Below are 22,204 nucleotides of genomic sequence, written 5' to 3' on the forward strand. Positions count from 1 at the left end.
ACATTTTGGTGGTTATCATTGACCAGAGACTCTCAAACCCAGTGGCTACAAGAGCAGATCGAAGGCTGCTACAAGGGCAGCAAGTAACTGACCTGCTGACTCCCCAAAGCCAGTCTATCATCTACAAGGTAAAAGTCAGGCATGTAATGGAAAACTCCCCAGTTGCCTGGGTGGGTGTAGCTCAAACAACACAAAAAGCTTGACACCATCCAGACCAAAGCAACCCATTTGATTGGCACTACATCTACAAGCAACCATTCCCACGACCACAATGCTTAGGAGCAGCAGTGTGTACTATTTACACTAAGTGGTGACTTGTAAACCTTTCACTATACTCATTTGAGTATGTGATAATAAAACAATTTTAATTCAATTTCAAGTTGCACTGCAGAAATTCCACAAAGATCCTCAAACAGCACCTTCTAAACCTATCTAGAAGGACAAGGACAGCAGATCATTGGAACACCACCACCTGAAAATTCCCCTCCAAGCCATTAACCATCCTGACTTGGAAATATATTGTCAGTCCATCACTGTTGAGAGGTCCAAATCCTGGATTTTCCCCCAGATGGCATTGTAGGTCAACCTACAGTAGGTAGATGGCAGTAGTTCAACAAGACAGCTCATCATTACCCTCTCAAGGGCAACTATGGACACAAAATAAATGCTGGCCAGCCAGCGGCAACCATTCCCCACAAAAAAATGAATTTAAAAATATTAATTTTAAGTCAAAGCTACACTTTTGCATATCACCAGCTTTTCAGAGTATTCCTCAATTTTTAGATTTTCTAAACATCATTTATTTATCACGATGCCCATCACGAACTCAGCTTATTCAAAGAGCCTTGCTAGGAATGAAGTACATTAAACTGCAGAGGCAGCCAAATTATGTACAGGAACAGCCTCACCAGCAAGAGATGAATTAACCAGATACTCCTTTTCCAGCGACGCTTATCAAGGGATGAACGTTCACAACAATCACTCAATGTTGGCCAAAATAGCATGTTTAAGTTGGAGTGGAGCTTATATATGACCATCTGGCTTAGATTACAGATTGTCGTTACTAGCTCAGCACAAAAATAAAAACGTTGAAAATCAGGTTGAACCCATGGTCAGCACACAATAGCTAACTATCTAGAATGTAGATTACAAAATACTCACTGGCTCAAAGTCCGAACATTGATTTACTTTAAGTAACAACGTAATACAATTGTAGCAGAATGCTGAAGAAAGAATGATGCAAAGTTGAGGTTGATGAATACTATTAACATCAACAGTAAATCTTCCACATATTTCATTTCACAAATCGTCCATTTCATCCAAATATTGCTCTTTTGTTCTTGGAGAAAACCCAACATATAGCCATCTCTCCCTAGTTTGATTGATCTTTTGATTTTGGGTCATGGATGATACTCAAGACCATATTTAAATCTAATTTCTAATTGCCTTCCTAGAACAGTTGCAATCTTAGAAATGGTGAACCTTAACAACCAATTTAGGTCATGTTTAACACAAATTCCCCAAAGTGCTTCATAAGAATATTATAAAACAAAGCACGACATCCAGGAAATATTAGATTAGTTAGAGTCATACATTACAGAAACAGACCCTTCGATCTAACTCATCCATACCGACCAGGTTTCCCCAAACTAAACGAGACCCATATACCTGCATTTGACCCAGATCCCTCTTAAACTTTCCTATTCAAGTACCTGAGCAAGTGTCTTTTAACTGTACCGGCATTTACTACTTCCTCTGGCAATTCAGTAAAAACTTAGTTAAAAAGGCACGTTTTAAGGAGTGCGGTTTTACATTCATTTGAGAGAAGTCAGCAATTATCCCTAGTTGCCCTCAAGTGCTGGTGAGCTGTCTTCTTGAACCGTTGCAGCCCATGTGCTGTGGGTTGATACACAATGCCCTCAGTCTAGATTAAAGTGGTGCTGCAAAAGCACAGCAGGTCAGGCAGCATACGAGGAGCAAGAAAATCGTAGTTTTGGGCAAAAGCCCTTCATCAGAAATAAAAGGCAGGGTGCCTACAGAGTGGAGAGATAAATGAGAAGGGGGTGGGGGTGGGGAGGAAGTAGCATAGATTACAATGGGTGAATGGGGGTCAGGATGAAGGTGATAGGTCAGAGAGGAGGGTGGAGTGAATAGATGGAAAGGAAGATAGGCAGGTAGGACATTTCATGAGGGTGGTGCTGAGCTGGAAAGTTGGAGTTGGGCTGAGGTGGGAGAAGGGGAAATCCACATTGATGCCATGGGGTTGAAGAGTTCCGAGGCGGAAGTTTTACCTGCACATCCACCAATATCATTTATTGTATCCGTTGCTCCTAATGGATCTCCTCTACATTGGGGAGATTGGACGCCTCCTAGTTGAGCGCTTTTGAGAACATCTCCGGGATACCTGCACCAAACAATCCCACTGCTGTGGCCCAACATTTCAACTCCCCCTCCCATTCTGCCGAGGACATGCAGGTCCTGGGCCTCCTCCACCGCTGCCCCCTCACCACCCGACGCCTGGAGGAAGGCGGCCTCATCTTCCTCCTCGGAACACTTCAACCCCAGGGCATCAATGTGGACTTCAACAGTTTCCTCATTTCCCCTTCCTCCACCTCAGCCCAGCTCCAACCTTCCAGCTCAGCACTGCCCTCATGATCTGTCCTACTTGCCTATCTTCCTTTCCACCTATTTACTCCACCCTCCTCTCTGACGTATCACCTTCATTGCCACCCCCATTCACCCATTGTACTCTATGCTACTTTCTCCACCTCCACCCCCCTCTCATTTCTCTCTCCACTCTGCAGGCACCCTGCCCTTTTCCCGATGAAAGGCTTTTGCTCAAAACGTGCTTTTCCAGCTCCTTGGATGCTGCCCGACATGCTGTGCTTTTCCATCACAACTCTAATCTAGACCCTGGTTTCCAGCATCTACAGTTCTTCATTTTACACAATGCCATCAGACAGGGAATTCCAGGATTTTGACTCAATGACAGTGAAGGAACAGTGATATATTTCCAAGTCAAAATGGTGACTGGTTTGGAGAGGAATTTAAAGGTAGTGGGGTTTCCATGTATCCACTGCCCCTGACCATCTAGATGGAGTGGTCATGGGCTTGAAAGATGCAGTTTGAGGATTTTTGGTAAATTTCTGCACTGTGTCTTGCAGATGGTACACACTGCTGCTACTGGGTATTCATGGTTGAGGGAGTGGATGTGGGTGACAAATCAAGTGGGTTGTTTTGTCCTAGATGGTGTCAAGCTTCTTGAGCAATGTTGGGGCTGCATCCATTTAGGGAAGTGAGGACTATTCCACCACATTTGTCTTGTACATAATGGACAGGAGCCTCCTTCTCGGATTATAGACATGGTTTAATTGTCCATCATTCGCGACTGAATGTGTCAGGACTGCAGAGCTTAGAGGTGATCCATTGAGCTGAGCAATCCCACAACAATCGATCAGTTGCTGCTTATGCGGTTTGGTATGCCTGTTCAATAGCTTCAACCAAGTTTACACCTCATTTTCAGGTATACCTAGTGCTGCTCTTGGCATGCCCTCCTGCACACTCTATTGAACCACAGTTGATCCCTGTCGTAATGGCAATAGTTGAGTGGAGGATATGGTGGGTCATGAGGTTTCTGATTGTGGACTGCAATTCTGCTGCTCTTGATGATCCACAATATCTCACTGATGCCTAATCTCGAGTTGTTTGATCTGTGCAAAGTATGTCCCATTTAGAACAGTAATAGTCCCACACAACACAATGGGGGCTATTCACAAAATGAAGGTGGGGCTTCATCTCCACAAAGATTGTGCAGTGGTTCACTCTTACCAATATTGTCATGGATAGATGTATCTGCAAGCTGGCAGATGAGGTCAAGTATGTTTTTCCCTCATTAGTTCTTTCACCATCTGTTACAGACCAAGTCTAGCAGTTGTCCCCTTTAAAATTCAAACAGCTTAAATCAGCAGTGCTACTACCTAGCCGCTCTTGGTAGTTGACAATGAAATCCTCCATCCAGAGTACATTTTGCACCCTTCCCACCCTCAATGCTTCCTCCAATTATTGTTCGTTATTGAGAAATACTGATTTATCAGCTGAGGAAAGACAGAACATGATAATCAGCAGGATTGCCAGTGTTTAACCTGAAGCCATGGGAATTCATGGAGTTTGGTGTCAATGTTGACGACTCCCAGGATAACTTACTCCTGACTGTGTACCACTGTGCCCCCACCTCGTTTGGTCTCACCTGCTGGTGAGATATGGAAGGATGTTGTCTGAGAAATTGTAAAATGTGATTCTGTGAGCATGACTATGTCTGGCCTTTGTATGACTAGTCTAAGACACATCTCTCCCAATATTGGCATCCGTCTCCAGATTTCAGTGAGGAGGACTTTTCTAAGTCAGCAGGACAGTTTCTGCCTTTATCCTTTTCAGTGCATAGGTTAATGTCAGCTGGTCCAGCCAAATCCATATTATTTTTAAGACTTCATAGCAATTGATACAATTGAGTGGCTTGCTTGATCATTTCAGAGGGCAGTTGAAAATCACTACATTACTGTGGATCTGAAGTTACATGTCGACCAGACCAAGTGAGGGTGGCAGATTTCCTTCCGTAAAGGGTATTAGTGATTCAGATGAGTTTTCCTGACAATCAGCAATGGTTTCACAGTCATCAGTAAATTCTTAGCTCCGTACATTTTTCCTAAAGGATTAAAGAAGTAGAAGCACAAAAAGGTGCGAGAGTGAGAGCGAGTGCGAGAGAGCAAGTGCATGCATGGTATAGGGTGAAGTGAAAAATTGCAGAGCTCACAGCTAAGTATCTAAAGGCATGGCCATAAACTCCTTTTAACAACAGCCCAATAAAAGCTTGTTTAGAAGTTTCATCTTTTAAAATTTCAATGCTTCTCAAGCCTTGTAACTCAATGGAAACATTGTGAAATCGATAGCATATCTGTCAATCAAGGAGGCCTCCGATCTATCAACAGCTCAAACAGTTCCTTCTAATCCCACAATCTCTTCTAACTAAAAGGACAAGGGTAGCAGTTGCATGGAAACAACTACATGCTTCTCTCTGAATCACTTTATGGTCCCTTCAGTGACAAGTTCAAAATACCAGAAATTATCTCAATGCGAATTCAAATGTGCAGTGCACTCTAAAAATGAATGAATTGTGTCAAACATGAGTTTGATCTGCTTTACATGGTTAGATAATGAAATTTTGCTCAGTGGTAGCACACCTATCATGGAATGCTATGGGTTCAAGTTCCACCCTGGCACATCAGTTTATAATCTAGATTGGTACAAACATGAATTAGGAGCAGAAGAATGCCATTATGCCCTTAAAGCATAGTGTACTATTCAAAAAAATTATAACCCATCTGTTTGCGTTCCAAATTCCACATTTCATCAATCCCTAATAACCCTTAGTACCTGTGTCTAATTTAAATCTATTTGCTCGGCCTTAAATATTTGGTGATCCCACCTCCACCATTTTCTTAGGCAGAGTATTCCAAAGTTACACATCCCTCTGAGGAAAAGTAAATTATCCCTCATCTCTTTTACAATGATGTGGAGGTGCACTGTTGGATTGGGGTGGAAGTTAAAAATCACACAACACTAAGTTATAGTTCAACAGGTTTACTTGGAAGTACTAGCTTTCAGAGTAACTGACAAAGAAGCAGCGCTCTGAAAATTAGTTCTTCCAAATAAACCTGTTGGACTAAAATCTGGTGTTGTGATTTTTGACTTTTTTTTTTACAACAACATTCCACGGTTCTGGACTTATCCATAACAAGAATTAACCTTTCTACTTCCACCTGAGATGATCATACAGAATATTATACACTTCAAATGAAGTGACTTCTCACTGTTAGGTCCCTCCTTGAGATTCTTACATGCTTGATGCAAATGCAATACACCAGCTTTTGTGAACAGCCATGCTTTATTTAAGTACAAGCCTTTGGAACATCACAACACACTTTGCGATGCTTGCAAAGCATGTCAAGCAAGGCTGTCTGAACAACGGACAACCACCCTCCCTTTTACATCACAGTCAGTCACGTACGCAAGACACAATCCCCTGCCAACCCCCGTAGTCACATGCCACTCAAAAACAATGTAAAGTGGTTAGATTATTAGAAAGTGTGATTAGGTTATTCCCTAAACTGCAGCATTTACAGAGTATGATTGTATTGTCACATTCTACCTGCAAGACAGAAAAATACACTTCCCGGACATCTAATTTATTCTGCTGACAAGTAAGAAATTGAAGTTTTAACATCTCAACTCATCCAATTTCCAATAGAAACTTCAGCCTGGCCACATCCTTATAAGACAAGCCACTCACTCAAGATAGCAATCAAATAAATCCCTTTTGAACCACCTACATCAATCAGCAAGGAGGCAAAACTGAATTCAGGATGTGTTCTCACCAATACCCTGCATAACTAAAGCATAATACTTTTACTTCGATGTTTAAATGATAGCATTCCACTAGCCATCTGATTATGAACCATACCCTGTTAACTAACCTTTTGTGACTTATGCACTAAACAGTTAGATCTCTCTGCACCTTGATTTTCATGGGCATTCTCAGTTTAAGTAGATTACTCAGTTTGGAAACAGGCCCTTCGGCCCAACAAGTCCACACCGACCTGCCGAAGCGCAACCTACCCATACCCCTACATTTACCCTTTATCTAACACTACGGGCAATTTAGCATGGCCAATTCACCTGACCTGCACATCTTTGGACTGTGGGAGGAAACCGGAGTACCCGGAGGAAACACATGCAGACACGGGGAGAATGTGCAAACTCCACACAGTCTGTCGCCTGAGTCTGGAATTGAACCCGGGTCTCTGGCGCTGTGAGGCAGCAGTGCTAACCACTGTGCCACCGTGCCACCCTGCACCCACTTATGTTTACTGCCAAAGTAAACAACTCCATATTTTCCTACAGTATACTCAATCTGCCAAAATCTCGCCTGTTCACTCAATCAACCAATCTGTAAAAATAAAAGTTGAAAGAACTGCTGATACTGTAAACCAGAGATAAAAACAGAAATTGCTAGAAAAGCATCTAAGGAAGGATCACGTGACCCAAAACATTAACTCTACTTTCTCCCAACAGATGCTGCCAGATATGCTGAATTTCTCCAGCAATTTCTACTTTTGCCAACCAATCTGTGTCCTGTTTAGGTCATGTTCACAACATACTTTCCTATTTATCTTAGGTCATCTAAGAATGTTGTCACCATGCCTTTGATCTCATCTAAATTATTGATAAATTCAAAAAGGTTTGTCACATCCTGCCAGTCTGAAAGAGTTATTTATGTATACTCATACTTTTGCACAGGGTGGCATGATGGTATAGTAGCTAGCACTGCTGCCTCAGTGCCAGTAACCTAGGTTTGATTTCAGCCTTGGGTGTGGTCTGTATGGATCTTACATGTTCCTCCTTTGCTCCAGTTTCCTCCCACAGTGCAAAGACACACAGGTTAGGTGGATTGACCACGCTAAATTGCCCACAGTGTCCAGGGATATGCAAACTAGGCGAATTAACCACGAAACATTATTGCATAAAATAGGAGCTCATGGTTTTGGGGAGGGGAGGGGGTACAATATGATCATGAATAGAAGATTGACTGCAGGAAACAGGTCATGAAAATATGGAATCCCCACAAAGCAGATGGAGGCCGTTTAGCCCATTCAATCTGCGCCAACCGTCCGAAGAGCATCTCACTCAGATGCACCCAAAACTCTGCTGCTCATGTAACTCACACCTTGTCCCATTTCCCACCTGTGCTCACGTAACTGACATTTGCTCCAGATTATGCTACACTACTTTAAAATTCTCATCTCGTTTACAAACCTGGTCATGACCAGAATCTCTTTAAAGATCTTTCTGCCCTAACAACATTGGAGGTCTGCACACTTCCAAAATACTGCACTCAAGAATCCCGGATTTTAATCACTTCACAACACTGGAGACCGTGACTTCAATTGTTTAAGTCCAAAGCTCTTGAACTCCCTCCTTACACTTTTTTAGTAGATCCCTTTTTCCTCCTTGAAGACCCCTTTCAAGATTTTGGTGATCAGCCAATGCCTTGGTGTGGTTCATTGTCAAATTTAGCTTAATGACAATTGAACTAAGTACCCAAGTACATTTGACCATATTAAAAAACACTAATGTAACTTGCTTTTTGATTTGCTGTAGTGCACAAACATTCCACATACTGTAAATGCTAACTTATTTAAACATCAACTTACTGTGCAGTCAATCTGGATACATACTGCTAAAAATCAAAACTTTATGTATTTAGTCAACACAGGAGCTGCGTCAAGTTCAATTAATTTGGATAACTCAAAAATCAAACTGAGATACAGAGTGAGCGTTACTCAATGTATGATGGCAGTTAAATTTCCTAATACAAATCTCTATTATTGACAGTCTAATTCAAAGCAAGCAAGAATAGTTCATACCTTGTTACCTTCTTCTTTAATGTCAGAATTTATAATTTTAATGAAGGAGTAGAAGAACTGCCGAATTCTGGAATCTCCTACAAAAGCTATGTATTTGTTCAGAAGACAGTTCTTCACTTCACTGAAGGAAAGAAAAATGTGACAAGTTAAACAGAGAAGTAATACAAATTAGGACATTTGATTAAAACACATATATCCATTTTTCCTGTTGCATTTACCGTCATATTTTACGTTTCACAGCGCTCCTGTCTTAGGTGGCCGTACAAATACTATTTGGAATAGGTGTCTCGAAGTCGTACTAGATATAAAAAGCTAATAATAAATCGTTTCTGCGAGCACATCAAAGATAGTACCGCTCAGAAGCAAAGGGGACAAGCTGGTTAACAAAGGAAGTTAAAATTGATGCAGGATTAAAAGAAAAAGTTCTATAAGGTTGCCAGAAATAGGAGTAAAATTGAAGATTAGGAAGATTTTGGAACACAGCAAGAAAAAGGACTAAGATATAACAAGCAAAGGGACAGTACGACAAATATAAACTAACAAATCAAAAATGGACAATAACTCTTTCCATAGGCATGCAAAAATGTTTCATTTACTCAAGATAAATGTGGAACCATGACAGACAGAGTCAGAACAATTTATAATGGATAAAGAAATGGCAGAGAAACAAAATAATTGTGTCTGCCTTCACTGGAGAATTTGCAAGAATTCCCTCAGAATTAGAGATCCAAAGGCCTGGCTAAAATCAAGATTTGCAGGAAAGGATTATTACTAAGAAGGTTGCATCAGAAAAACTAATAGTACTGGAGGCCAGTAAGTCCCTGGTGTTTGTTGAAATTGTTGGAGAGTTTTTAAGGACATTACTAACAGAACTGATAAAAGAGTGTTAATGGGTGTGGCATACTTAGATTTTCAGAAAGCTTCTTAATAAAGTCTCCACTACAGGCTGGTTAGCAAAAGTAAAGCACAAGAGACAAGAGGTAAGGTACAAGCATGGATTAGGAATTGGCTAATGGGGAAAACAGTATGAATAACTGCATCACTCTCAGTTTGGCAGCATGTAATCAGCAGGGTAGTGCATGAATTGGTATTTGGGTCCCGGCTATTCATATATGTATCAATGATTTAAATGTGGGGATCAAATATAATATTTCCAAATTCGGAATGACACAAAACTAGGTGGGAATGCCTGCTGTGAGAAAGATACAAAGTGGATTCAAGAGGATTTGGATATGCTTAGTGAATGGGCAAGAACCCAAAAGATGGAATATAATGTGGAAAAAAACAGACTATCTAGCTTTGTGGGAAGAACAGGTAGGCAGAGTATTATGTAAATGGCACTTGATTAGACAATTAAGCACAAAACGACCTGGGCTTCATCAGTTACTGAAAATTAACACATAGGCTTTTATCATTAGCTTTTATCAGTGCAGAAACAGCAAAATATTTTTCACACAAACAAAAAAGCATACAACTGTGGATGCTGGAATTCTGAAACAAAAACTATAGGCCTTAGACAGAAATGTTAGCATGGGAAAGTGGTTGAGTATTGTATTGGCAGTCAACTGAAGCTCAGGGTCATTTTTGTGGACTGAGCACAGATGTTCCTCAAAGAAGTCACCTACTCTGTTTCATCCTCCCATTATGGAGGAGACTGAACTCTGAACAATGCATACGATAGATTAGATCAAATGACCCACAAGTAAACTGTCACTTCATCTGTAAATTACTTCTGTGGCTTGGATAGTGAGAAAGGAGGAGATAAATGGGCAAGTGCTGCACCTTCTGCAATTGCATGGGAAGGCACCATGGGGATATGTGGAGTTGTTGAAGTGAAGGAGTTGGCCAAAGAGCCCCAGAGGGAATGGTCCCTGCAGAATGCCATCAAGGGAGGGGAATGAAATAAGTGTGTGGCATCCTACTGCAGGAGGTAGAAATGATGGTTCATGATCCTTTGGATGAGGAGGAGGTTAGTAAGATCGAAAGTGAGAATTGGAGTACTTGATCTTTATAAAAGCAAATTGTCTCCATTTCCAGCAGTAGTCTATCCACTAATATCCATTACAAGCCCACTGACTCCCACAGCTATCTGGACAATAGCTCTTCTCACCCTATGTCCTGTGAGGACTCTATTCCTTTCTTTCAGCTCCTTCGCCTCCGCCGCATTTGTTCTGATGAGGCCACTTTCCAAAGCAGTGCTCTTCACATGTGCTCCTTCTTCTCCAACGGTGGTTTCCCACCTATAGTTGTTGACAGTGCTCTTGACAGCGTGCAGCCCATCTCCCGCACCACGACCTTCACCCTCTCCCTCCCCTCCCAGAACAAGGATAGGGTCCCTCTTGTTCTCACCTGTCACCCCACCAGCCTTCACATGCAAAGAATAATCCTCCGCCATTTTCGCCAACTTCAACACGACGCCACCACCAAACACATCTTCTCTTCCCTCCCCTCTGTCTGCATTCCGCAGAGATCATTCCCTCCTAGTCCACTCCTCCATCACACCTAACCCCTCTCCCATCACACATGGCACCTTCCCATGCAATCGCAAAAGGTGCAACACCTACCCCTTTACCTCGTCCATGCTCACCATCCAACGCCCCTAACACATTTTTTAAATTAAGCAGCATTTCACTTGTACCTCTTTCAATTTGGTCTCACTGCATTCATTGGGAGCAATGTGGTCTCCTCTATGTCAGAGGGGCAAAACGCCGGCTGGATGATCGCTTTGCCGAGCACCTTCGGTCCATATGCAATCAAGTCTCGGACCTTCCTGTGTCTTGCCACTTCAACACAATCCTGCTCCCATGCCCACATGTCTGTCCTTGGCCTGCTGCAATGTTCCAGTGAAGCTCAACGCAAACTGGAGGAACGGCATCTTATCTTCCGACTAGGCACGTTACAGCCTGCCGGTCTCAACATTGAATTCAACAACTTCAGATGATTATCCCATCTTGACACCTCTGTTTTCATTCTGCTCCGTTATTTTATTTCATTTGTTTTATTTATCATTTTTTAAATATGTTTCTCACTGTTCTGTACCTCTTATTTCTTGATTGTCTCTCTTTCTCTCGCTCCCCACTCTCTCATCACCTTTTCCCCCTTTGCTACCTTTCTCCCCCATTTTCGCCTCTGCTTCACCCATCCCACTGCTTCAGCCTTGGTCAGTCATAGCTCCTAATCTCTCTATAATCGCTCTATGCACTGTCAGTGATTATCATCTCTTCATTGCTACTTTCGCTTCTGGAGTCACGACTCACCTTCTGTCAGCCTGGTAGAAATACCTCCCTATTTCTCCCTTTTTTTAAGCTTTGACAAATGGTCAGTTAGACTCGAAACATCAGCTCTTTTCTCTCCTTAAAGATGCTGCCAGATTTTCCAGTATTTTCTCTTTTGGGACCTGATCTTTGTTGGGAAAAGGAGGGGAGAGAATGGATGAGAGCATTAATGCGAGAAATGGGTTGAACACAGTTGAGGACACCATCAACCATTCTGAAGGAGTCCTTACAAGAGACAGGATGAACAGATGTTAACTGTGGAAGAGACCAGATTTGTAATGTATTTCAATGGCTAACTATCCCTAGAAATAGAAGATATCCAATACGGGAAGGTAAGAGTGAGAAATGGACTAGATGAAAATGATAGCAGGATGGAAATTAGAAGCAAAATTGATCATTTTTACCAATTCTGGTGGGAGAGGGAAGCAGCACCAATTATGCTGTTCAAAAGATTTGTGGGCAGGGATCCAGGTAAGACTAGAACAAAGAATGTGTCACGTAAATGGAGTAGTGACCACACTCTAACCTGAAGAAAATGAGAGGATGTTCAACCTGAGGGCAAGCTCGGCTAGGCAGAAGAGGGTGGTGGTAGATGGGGGCAGTTTAGGCAGTCTCTTGAAAGAAGGATACAGTATTGTGCCCTGAGTTTCCACAAAGGTTGGAGATATCAGAATTGCAGAACCAATAGAACTTAGGAGGTTATTCGAAGTGAATTAGCACTTAGGTTAGTTCGTCTAAATCCAAATAGGTCACCCCAGTGACTTCAAGGATTGCAGCTGAGAATCCGGAAGGAAACCAGAGTAGAAACTGTCCAGGCTCAGATTAAAATTTTTCCTCTTCAAATACGAGAAGGGAATAAAACAGAAAATTATAGACCAAAACGTCTCACAAACTACTTATGCAATAATAAAGTCTGTATGAAATTACTAGGTGCTTTGTAATAGTTAAATCAGAGACACTCAGCATAGATTGCTAAAAGTCAGATTCTGTTTGATTAACTTTAGAGCTCTCAGCAGAATAAGTTACAAAAAGGCTAATAATTAGACATGGATTTTCAAAAACATCTTCCAAGTACTTGACAGTTGATAACTGTAATACAGCTTCTCCCAAAAGAACTAATCTTAGTAAAATCAACTGCCTCAAAATTTCTGAGCTAAATACCAGATGTTGGCTAAACATGTACAAAATGGTGGGGTACTGGCAATGTGACTCATAATCCAGAGGCTCAAGCCAAATGCTACAGCAATTTAAGTCCAGTCCCTACTGTTGGAATTTAAAACTCAAATTAACACAAGTCTGGAATTGAAAAAGTTTAGGAAATCTAACTATGAAGTTTTGTCACTAAACATTAGTTAAGCTATTCTGCAAAAGGAGGAAATATAAAATGTGAAAACATCTGTTAAGACAGCAAGTATTTAGGATCTGGAATGCACTGCCTGGGTATGTGGTGGATGCAGCTTTGATTTAGAAATTCAAGGGGACAAAAAGTGACTATTTAAACAAAGACAATGTGTGCAGGGTTACAGGGAACAGATAAGAGTTTGGCAGTAAGTCAAAATGTTCAAAGCTGGCACATGTGCCAAATGGCCCCCTTCTGCACCGTAACAATTCTATGCTTCTGAGAAAATCCATTGAGCTCGCTAATGTCCTTTAGGGAAGGAATTCTGCCATCCTTACTTGGTCTAGCTCATATGGTGACAGATCCAGTGATGTAGTTCACTCTTAAAATGACCGAGCACGACACACTGTTCAAGGGCAGTTTGGGAAGAGCAACAAGTGTTGACCTTTCCAGCAATACTCCTATCTCAAGAACATTTGTCCCAGAGCTCTGGGAGGTTAGAAAATTGATGCATTGACTCATACGAGGTCAATTAGAGAAGGGGTAGCGAGAATAGAATCAAAATAAGTCAATACCTTGAATATTCAAAAAAAGATTAAAAATAGATAACTACAATCCTAGATGTCTTAGTTGTATTGAAATAATGGATCATCAAGAACAAGCGTGATGATAAAAGACAGACTTGCAATAGAGTTAGGCTAATGTCTCAAAACACACTACAGCCAATGAAATACTTGAAGCGTAGTCACTGTAATGCAGGATGAGCTGCTGTAAAATTGCACAGTATACTCCCACAAACAGCAGTGATAATGTCTAGACAATTTGATTTTGTATACTGATCAAGGAAAAATATTAGCTAGGATAAGGGGATCATTCTTCACTCCTTATAAAAGGAATGCCATGACATCTTTTCACACAAGCACATAAATAGGACCTCTGTTTAATATCTCATCACAAAACAACATCTCAATACTCACTGGAATGAAAATTTTGATTTTTACGTTAAATCTTTGAGTAGGACTTGGCCTAGGTGAAAGCACCAACTTAACTATACGATCATATCTGAGGAAACTATGATTAACAGTGTCAGATGACAGATTGCATTCAACATGAGGGTCGAAAAACAGCAAATTAATACTAAACTCTTAGCTTTTAGCAGACTGGCATTATCAAAATGAAGTGGAAACCAATAACAGATACTAGCCATAAACTGTTAGTTAAAAGTACTGATGAACAGTGGGAGGTGCTCAGAAATCAATGTATTTTATTTCAGGATCACTATTTGCAAGTGAGATTCCTCTTATTTGGCAAGTAGAAGTATGTAGTTGACAAAATATGGGGCATCATAAATTTTATTTTAAAAAAGGAAAAAGCGTAGAACAGTGTAAATGTTCTACCAGGGACTTGGGAGAAATATGTTTTCAAAATTAAACTAGAAGAGTAGCTAAGATATCGTGTGTGTCCATTAAAGCTGGATGTAATTAAGATAATTAAGATAAAAAGATGAAACAATTGAGCACAGTAAAATACTGTAATGTACAGTAAAAAAAATGCAAATGATTTAGTGTAGTGTAGATATGATACACAATCATTTTGGACTAACATGTTAAGCCTCCACTTTTTCAGTTAAGCAATCATAGTTAACAAGTTTGGTAAATGACAGAATTAAACTAGGGAAACTGTAAATAGCTAAGGGACAAAGAAAATAATGAGGGGCAATAAATATTTTCAAAAACATAACTTGCAAGAATATTAACATTAACAATCACTTTCAAATACATTGACAAAAGGAGAGAGAAAAATGTGGATAATGAAAACCACATGCAGACATGATTTAAAAGGCAAAGAGAATATAACAGATGTGCTTAATGAATATTTCATACTACTTTTCACAGTATGAAAATGGTACAAAATGTGAAACAGAAAAGGGAATACAAATCTAATTGAAAAGGAAGAACCTGGTAGAAAACACTCTGATGTAAGTTGACAAATTTCAAGGACTAATAGCTTCTGTTAAATTATGAAGAAAAGCAGGTTAGTAAATTATAGTCATTTGGCCATACTTTGCTAAAGTTGTTTTTTTTTCCATTCATTCATTGAATGTGACTCAGCCAGTATTTATTGCCCATTCCAAATTGCCCTGCAGAAAGTGGTGGTAAGCTGAATTTTTGAACTAGGCAAAAGTGAGGGCTGGAGATTAGAATTGAGAATGTGGTACAGGAAAAGCGCAGATCAGGCAGCTTCCGAGGAGCAGGAAAGAGTCTTTCATTGGGGCCTGAAGGGCTTTTGCCCGAAATGCAATTTTCCTGCTCCTCAGATGCTGTCCAAACTGCTGTGTTTTTCCAGCACTACACTCTTGACCCTGAATTTTTGGTTGTAGAGACACCAACAGCATTGTTAGGAAGAAAGTTCCAGGATTTTAACTTGGTAACAGCCTGATTTGTTTGGAGGAGAAACCACTCATTTTACAAATTAAAATAAACAAAGTAGTAAACACAGTACAGCACTGGTAATTTAAATATTATGTTAATCTTCACTGCTTTTGTATCAGCTGTTTAAACCACTTTCTGCAAATGAGGAAACAAATAAAATATGAAACAATTTTCCTGTGTTCCCTGTATAGTCTTGTTAGAATTTTATAAATTTCTGAGACTCTACCCATCATTCTTCAAAGCTTCAGTAAATAGAGTTGTAACTGATCCAATCTCTCTTCTGAAGACAGTCCTGTCATCTCAGGAATCTGTCAGGTAAACCTTCTTTGCACTCCCTCCACAGTCAGACAATTCCCCCTGCCCCCGTCAGACGAGGTGACTAAAACTACACACAATATTTCGCAAATAGTCTCACCAAGGCCTTGTACAATTGCAGCAAGTCATCCTGCTTCTTTACTCGAATCCTCTGAAAACAAACTGCTTGGTTACTTTCAGCAAACAGTGCACAAGGACATGCAGGCCTTACTTCTCCTCCCCCTAATCTCTCACCATTGAATTAATAATTTGCCTTCCTGCTTTTGCTGCCAAACTGGATAACCTCATCTACCATGCAGATGAGCTGAGTAACAAAAGACAACAAATATTCTTTACGAGTGTTAATAACATCCTTTCTTGTTACAAGCTACAGAAATTCGTGTAAGTTCAGGTACAATAATGACCCTTGACATTATTTTAAACACTTGCCTGATTTTGTATTTATGCATCATGCAGCCATTAGGTTGCCAGACATTCTCACCAAGGAATCGGCCACTAGATAGGAGCCACTCACAGGTATCACCACCTAGATGGAGATGATCACAGAATAATAACAAATCTATTACACAGATGTTCACTAAACACAACTAAAAAAGAATCAAGCAGCAACTGGGTACAAAGTGATTGAAAGTAGCAAAACAATTTAACTCATTGAGAGCACGAGACATTTGTGCTATACTTAGCTGCACGATTTGAATTTTGGCCATTCATGGCTATGAGGGCAATTTACAGAAATAAACTGATATTTATTAAATTCAGCTTTAACAAGGTTATCAAATCCTACACAAACTAAAACAAAAGAAGTGCAGATGCTGGAAATTTGAAACAACGGCAGAAATTGCTGAAGACACTCAGGGTCTGGCAACATCTGTTGAGAGAAAGCAGAGTTAACTGAGTCCAGTGACCCTTTCTTAGGACTGGTACACAAACTAGACGTATACAGTATTTTTAAAAATTTACAGGATGCAAGCGTCACCAGCATGGCCAGCATTTATGACTCATCACTAACTGGCTTTGAGAAGGTAATGATGAGCTAATCTCCAGGTTCATGTGACATAGGGACATCCATACTGCCATTACAGAGGGACTTGTATGATTTTTACCAAGTGATAATAAAGGAACGGTAATATAACTCTAAGTCCTATGGTGCACAGCTTGAAGAAATGTATGCAGTTGACATTCCCATTCTCCTACTGTCTTCATTCTTTGAGGTGATAGAGATCATGGGTTTGGAAGATGCTGCTAAAAAGGACCTCAGTTTCTGCAACACATCATATACAAGGTTGCCAATACGTACCACTTGTAGAACTTGTGAAATTTTAGGATGGCAGATGCGATTTCAGTCCAGCAGATTTTGTTGCCCTGGATCTTGCCAAACTTCTTGAATGCTGTTGCACTTATCTAGGCAGCCTGATTCCATCAAATTTCTGACTAATACCTTGTGAGCAAACTCTCGGAAAAAGTGGGAGACACACATGCAGGTCCCACAGAATTCCCCACACCTCTGACCTGCTCTTCTAGCCAAAGTATTTAGCTTGGTCCAAATGCAGGTTCCTAATCACTTTTGTGGAATACCTCCGTTCAGTCTGAAATATGAATAGAATATTTACAGTGTGGAAACATGCCATTCGACTCAACAAGTACATACCTGAGCCTCTGAAGAGTATCCCACCCAAACTGAATCTCCTACCATATAATTCCCATGGCTAATACACTTAATCTACACACCAGTGGACACTACAGGGCAACGTAACATGGCCAATCCACTTGCACATCTTCGGGCTGTGGGAGAAAACCGGAAAATGTGCAAGCTCCACACAGACAGTTAGATTAGATTACTTACAATGTGCAAACAGGCCCTTTGGCCCAACAAGTCCACACCGACCCTCTGAAGAGCAACCCACACAGACCCATTTGCCTACATTTACCCCTTCACCTAATACTATGGGCAATTTAGCAAGGCCAATTTACCTAACCTGCACATTGTTTTGGACTGTGGGAGGAAACCGGAACACCTGGAGGAAACCCATGCAGACATGTGCAAACTCCACACAGACAGTTGCCTGAGGCAGGAATTGAACTCGGGTCTCTGGCGCTGTGAGGCAGCAGTGCTAACCACTGTGCCAGAGGGTGAAATCGAACACAGATTCCTGGCACTGTGAGGCAGCAGTACTCATCACTGAGCCGCCATGCCACCTCTAGAAGCACAGAATATTCTCAGTGTGGAAGCAAGCTATATGACCTATTGAGTCCACACTGATCCTCTAAAGAGCATGCCACCCAGACCCAAACCCCTTAACGTATCCCTGTAACCTTGCATATCCCATTACTAACCCACCTAGCCTGCACATCCCTGGATACTTTGGGCAATCTGACATGGCCAATCCACCTAACCTGCACATCTTTTGTTGTTGGAGGGAACCAAAGCACCCAGAGGAAGCCCACGCAGACAGAAGGAGAATGTACAAACTCCACAAACACAGTTGCCGGAGGCTGGAATTGAACTCAGGTATCTGGCATTGAGAGGCAGCAGTGCTAACCAATTTTTGTTCAGAGGGAGATTTAGGGCTGCTCCCTCACTTGAGAAAGATGACTTGTACCAAATTTAATATTTGGGTCAACATGCCTCAAGCGTTGGGAAGGATTGAGGAGGTGGGAGCTTCATGGTGACCTCCACTTCTAAGGGAATTGAACCCATGCTGTTACGTCACTCTGCATTGCAAACCAGCTATCCAGTCAATTGAGCTAAGCAATCCCCCAAACGACTGGTTGCATACCATTTCAATGCTATACCTTATTATCAAGATGAATTTTCTGCTTTCCTATAACTACAGCATTCTAATAAAGCTCAGCTCACACTTTAGGAATAGCACCTTACATTTCAGACACTTTACAGCCTTCTGGATTCAGCATAGCAAAATTGAAATCTTTGCTATCAATGTTTGCTTCCAAGTTTCAGAAGGAGACCTTAACACAGCTAGGCATTCAGTCTGTGGACTGAACATGTTCTCAGAAAAATCAATTGTGACTCCACAGGAAAGCATGTAATTGATTAATTTTGAAAAATAAATGAGCAAAATATTCTCCAACCAATGTAATTCATTAGGAGTAAAGTTTTATGAATAGTAGTAAAGCCAATTAGAACTAATAGGGTTTATTCCAATTAAAAAATGTAATTTGCACACAAAGATGTGAGGTCAGTTAAGCTATAGCATCGTTGCAGACCATATGAAAATGAGGGTTACCAAGTAGATGAACAAATGGATCTTGGCACTGTGGTAAAAAGACGCACTGGGGAGGAGAGAGCACGCACACGAGAGGGGGAGGGGGAGGGGGAGGGGGAGGGGGAGGAAATAGTCAGGGTACAAGAATTGTTCTGAGCTGGAGACAAATTTACAATGGAATGGGTAAGATCTAGATGTCATGGATAATATAGGTACAAATAATACAGTTAAGAATAGAACAATAGTTCTGCTTTGGAGTACAAGCAGCTAGAAGTAAATTTTAAAAAACAAAACCACAGAAAGAGAATAGTCTCTATTTTCATCTGAATTGTGAGCAAAGTCTTCATAAAAGTAAAACTGATTAGGGAGTCGTATATGCAACTCAAAACGTTGGTGTGGAAAGGTGAGCTACCATTCATAGGCACTGTCATCAGTATTAGAGGAAGTGAGAGCTGTATCATTGGATAGTCTTCAATTGAACTATTCTGGACCCAGTGATTCACTAAGTCATATAATTAGAACAGTAGACAAGACTTAACTAAATTGTGGGGGATTTAAAACATAGATTAAATGATGGAAGCGGTCATTAATTATAAGGGGAGGGGATGACCTAGTGGAATTATCACTAAACTATTAATCCAGGGTTGCAAGTAATGTTCAGAATCCGACATGACACTATGAATTTTGAGTTCAATTAAAAATCTGGAATTAAGAGATTATTGATGACTATGAAATTGTTATCCATTGTCAGACAAAACAACCTGGTACCTTTAAGGAAGGAAACTTACCCGCTCTGACCTAAAATGTTACTCTCGAACCACAATAATGCAGTTGACTCCTAAATGTCCCCTCAGCAATTAGGGATGAGCATCAAATGATGGTGATAACCATATCCTTAATTGAAAGTAAAAAAAACAAGAGCAATGCAGTAATAATCAGAGCGTGGACCAGAATGTTTAACATTTGAAATGACATGAAACTGAGAAAAAGGTAAAACACAGCCTTCTTAATTAAGGATGAAGTTAGCTTTAAAAGTCCAGGAGGTAGAATTAGTTTGAACAAAGGTGTAAGCAGCAGCAAAAAGTCAGAAGTCACTTGTGGAAGCCAGTTACAGCCCTCGCCATCATATCCACAGGCCCGAGAAAAAAGGTACAGAGCTGGCCATGCGTGATTTTAACCTACTTAAATAGATTGGACAAAATCAGGTTGATAACAAGGATGAGTTCATGGCATGTCTTCAAGACAGTGTCTTGAACAGCATATTTTGTACCCAACTAAATGGCAGGCTATTTAAAATGTGGTAATAGACAACAAGACTGGATAACTAATTAAATTATAGTAAAGGTACCCCTATGATTTGATGGTGGATTTTAAAAAACTCTCCAAAGTAGCATCAATCATAACATGACTGAACTTTGCATTCAGTTTGAGGGAGAGAAGAGTGGTCTAAGGTTTGTATTTTTAACTTGAATAAGGGTAATTATGCAGATTATGAAACAGAGGTGGCTAACATTATCATGGTGCTAATTTCACATTTACTGACACTGAGAAAATTACTAGATTTAAAAAGATAAGTTTGCATGTCTAACTGACTCCAAATGCATTGTTTTTAGTTTTCTAGAACTTTTAGGTTCTAGGTCCAATCAAATTGTAAAGTAGCAAAATGCAACTCCTCTAGTCGAAAAAGGAGGAAACAGACAGCACCGAATCATAGTCCAGTTAATTGAACATCTCTCAAAGAAAATGCTGGAATTCATTAAATAAATTAAATGACAGGAAACCATAGATGCAATGGATTTTTTTGGTGAGGTTGACAATGACTGGTCTTCCACAAAAATTAATGCTGGGACTTTAATATTTATAAGTAATACCAACACTTCAGGTGAAAGGACCAAGTGTAGAGTGAGTACATTTGTTTGTGATCCAAAGTTAGGTAAGAAGCTGTGAAGAGGACATAGCAGTCCTCACAAAGAATATGTATCGATGGAGCAGCAAAGGCTTGACAGATAGTGTGTAATATGAGAAAGCATTAACTGGTTTACTTTGGCAGAAAATAATACAAAAGCATTATGTTTAAATGGAGAGTTGTTGTAGAAACGTTTAGAGTACGGAGAGCTCCAGGTGTCCTGGTTCACAAATCACAAAATAAAATGCAGCTACAGTAAATGATTATAAGGCAAATTGAACTTTAAAGTTTATTGGAACAAGAAAGGAATAAAAATTTGGGCAAATGTTATTAAAGTTGTACAGGGCATTAGTAAATAATTTTGATCTCCCTGAAAAAACACATAACCATGTTAAAAGTAGTTCAAACAAGATTTATTAACTATTGATTTGAATTGGAGGGCAGTGCAGGGTCATAAACAAAGGCTGTGTCAGTCTAGAAGAAAGAAAAGGTGATCATATTGCAACCTCAATGTTGGATCTTGAAAGTACTTTACAGGGTACATGCAGAAAGAATGGCTCTTCTTGCGAGAGACCGAGGGGACAGTTTGAAAATATAAAGGAGACTCCTATTAAAAACTGAGGGGAGGACATTTTTCTCCTCTGACAGTGGTTAGTCTGTGAAATTATCTTCTGCAAAGAGTGGTGGAGACAGGGTCATTGAATATTTGAAAGGAAGAGGCAGTCATATTTTTGATTAACAGAGGTGTCAGGGATAGGTAGGAAAGAATGCAGTTGAAACCACAATCAATTCAGTCATGATTAGATGGTGGAACAGATGCAAAGTGCTGAGTAACTTGGTCCTGTTTCACATGAATATGCTCATGTGTCACTTGCACTTACATTGCTTTGGTTGCATTTTTACTCTTGCTTTAGTTATCAGATGCACATGTTCATTATTCTATCATTCCCACCATAACAACGTCATGTTTGGTTCTTTTCCTGCCTCATAACTCCATTTAGTCCAGCACAATTAACGCTTTTCTCATTTAATCCCTCCTGTCTTCTGCCTGGGCAGACATTTCGTTTTGTTAGTTTTCTCACATTCTTCCATTTCACTTGCTTAAAAATGATTACATTTCAGACCTTTCCTAGTTGTGATGAATGGTCATTAAATGTAACTTCAGTTGCTAAACACAATATATCCAGTACTCGCTGCCCTTAAATCAGGGAGTTACTGTAATCTTTTGACAGT

The 22,204-nt window shown here is 40.4% G+C and overlaps 1 protein-coding gene across 1 annotated transcript in view; it reads right to left on the minus strand.

Moving 5' to 3' along the window:
* casd1 (CAS1 domain containing 1) overlaps positions 1-22,204 on the minus strand; it is a 113,156-nt gene that overhangs the window by 65,462 nt on the left and 25,490 nt on the right. The window contains exons 3-4 of the mRNA XM_060824775.1: positions 16,271-16,367; positions 8,481-8,601 (exon numbers count right to left, since the gene is read on the minus strand). Coding sequence (XP_060680758.1) covers positions 8,481-8,601; positions 16,271-16,367 — 218 coding nt within the window. The remainder of the gene's footprint in view (positions 1-8,480; positions 8,602-16,270; positions 16,368-22,204) is intronic.

The sequence above is a fragment of the Hemiscyllium ocellatum genome, chromosome 5 (genome assembly GCF_020745735.1).
Source record: "Hemiscyllium ocellatum isolate sHemOce1 chromosome 5, sHemOce1.pat.X.cur, whole genome shotgun sequence".
Classification (NCBI taxonomy): domain Eukaryota; kingdom Metazoa; phylum Chordata; class Chondrichthyes; order Orectolobiformes; family Hemiscylliidae; genus Hemiscyllium; species Hemiscyllium ocellatum.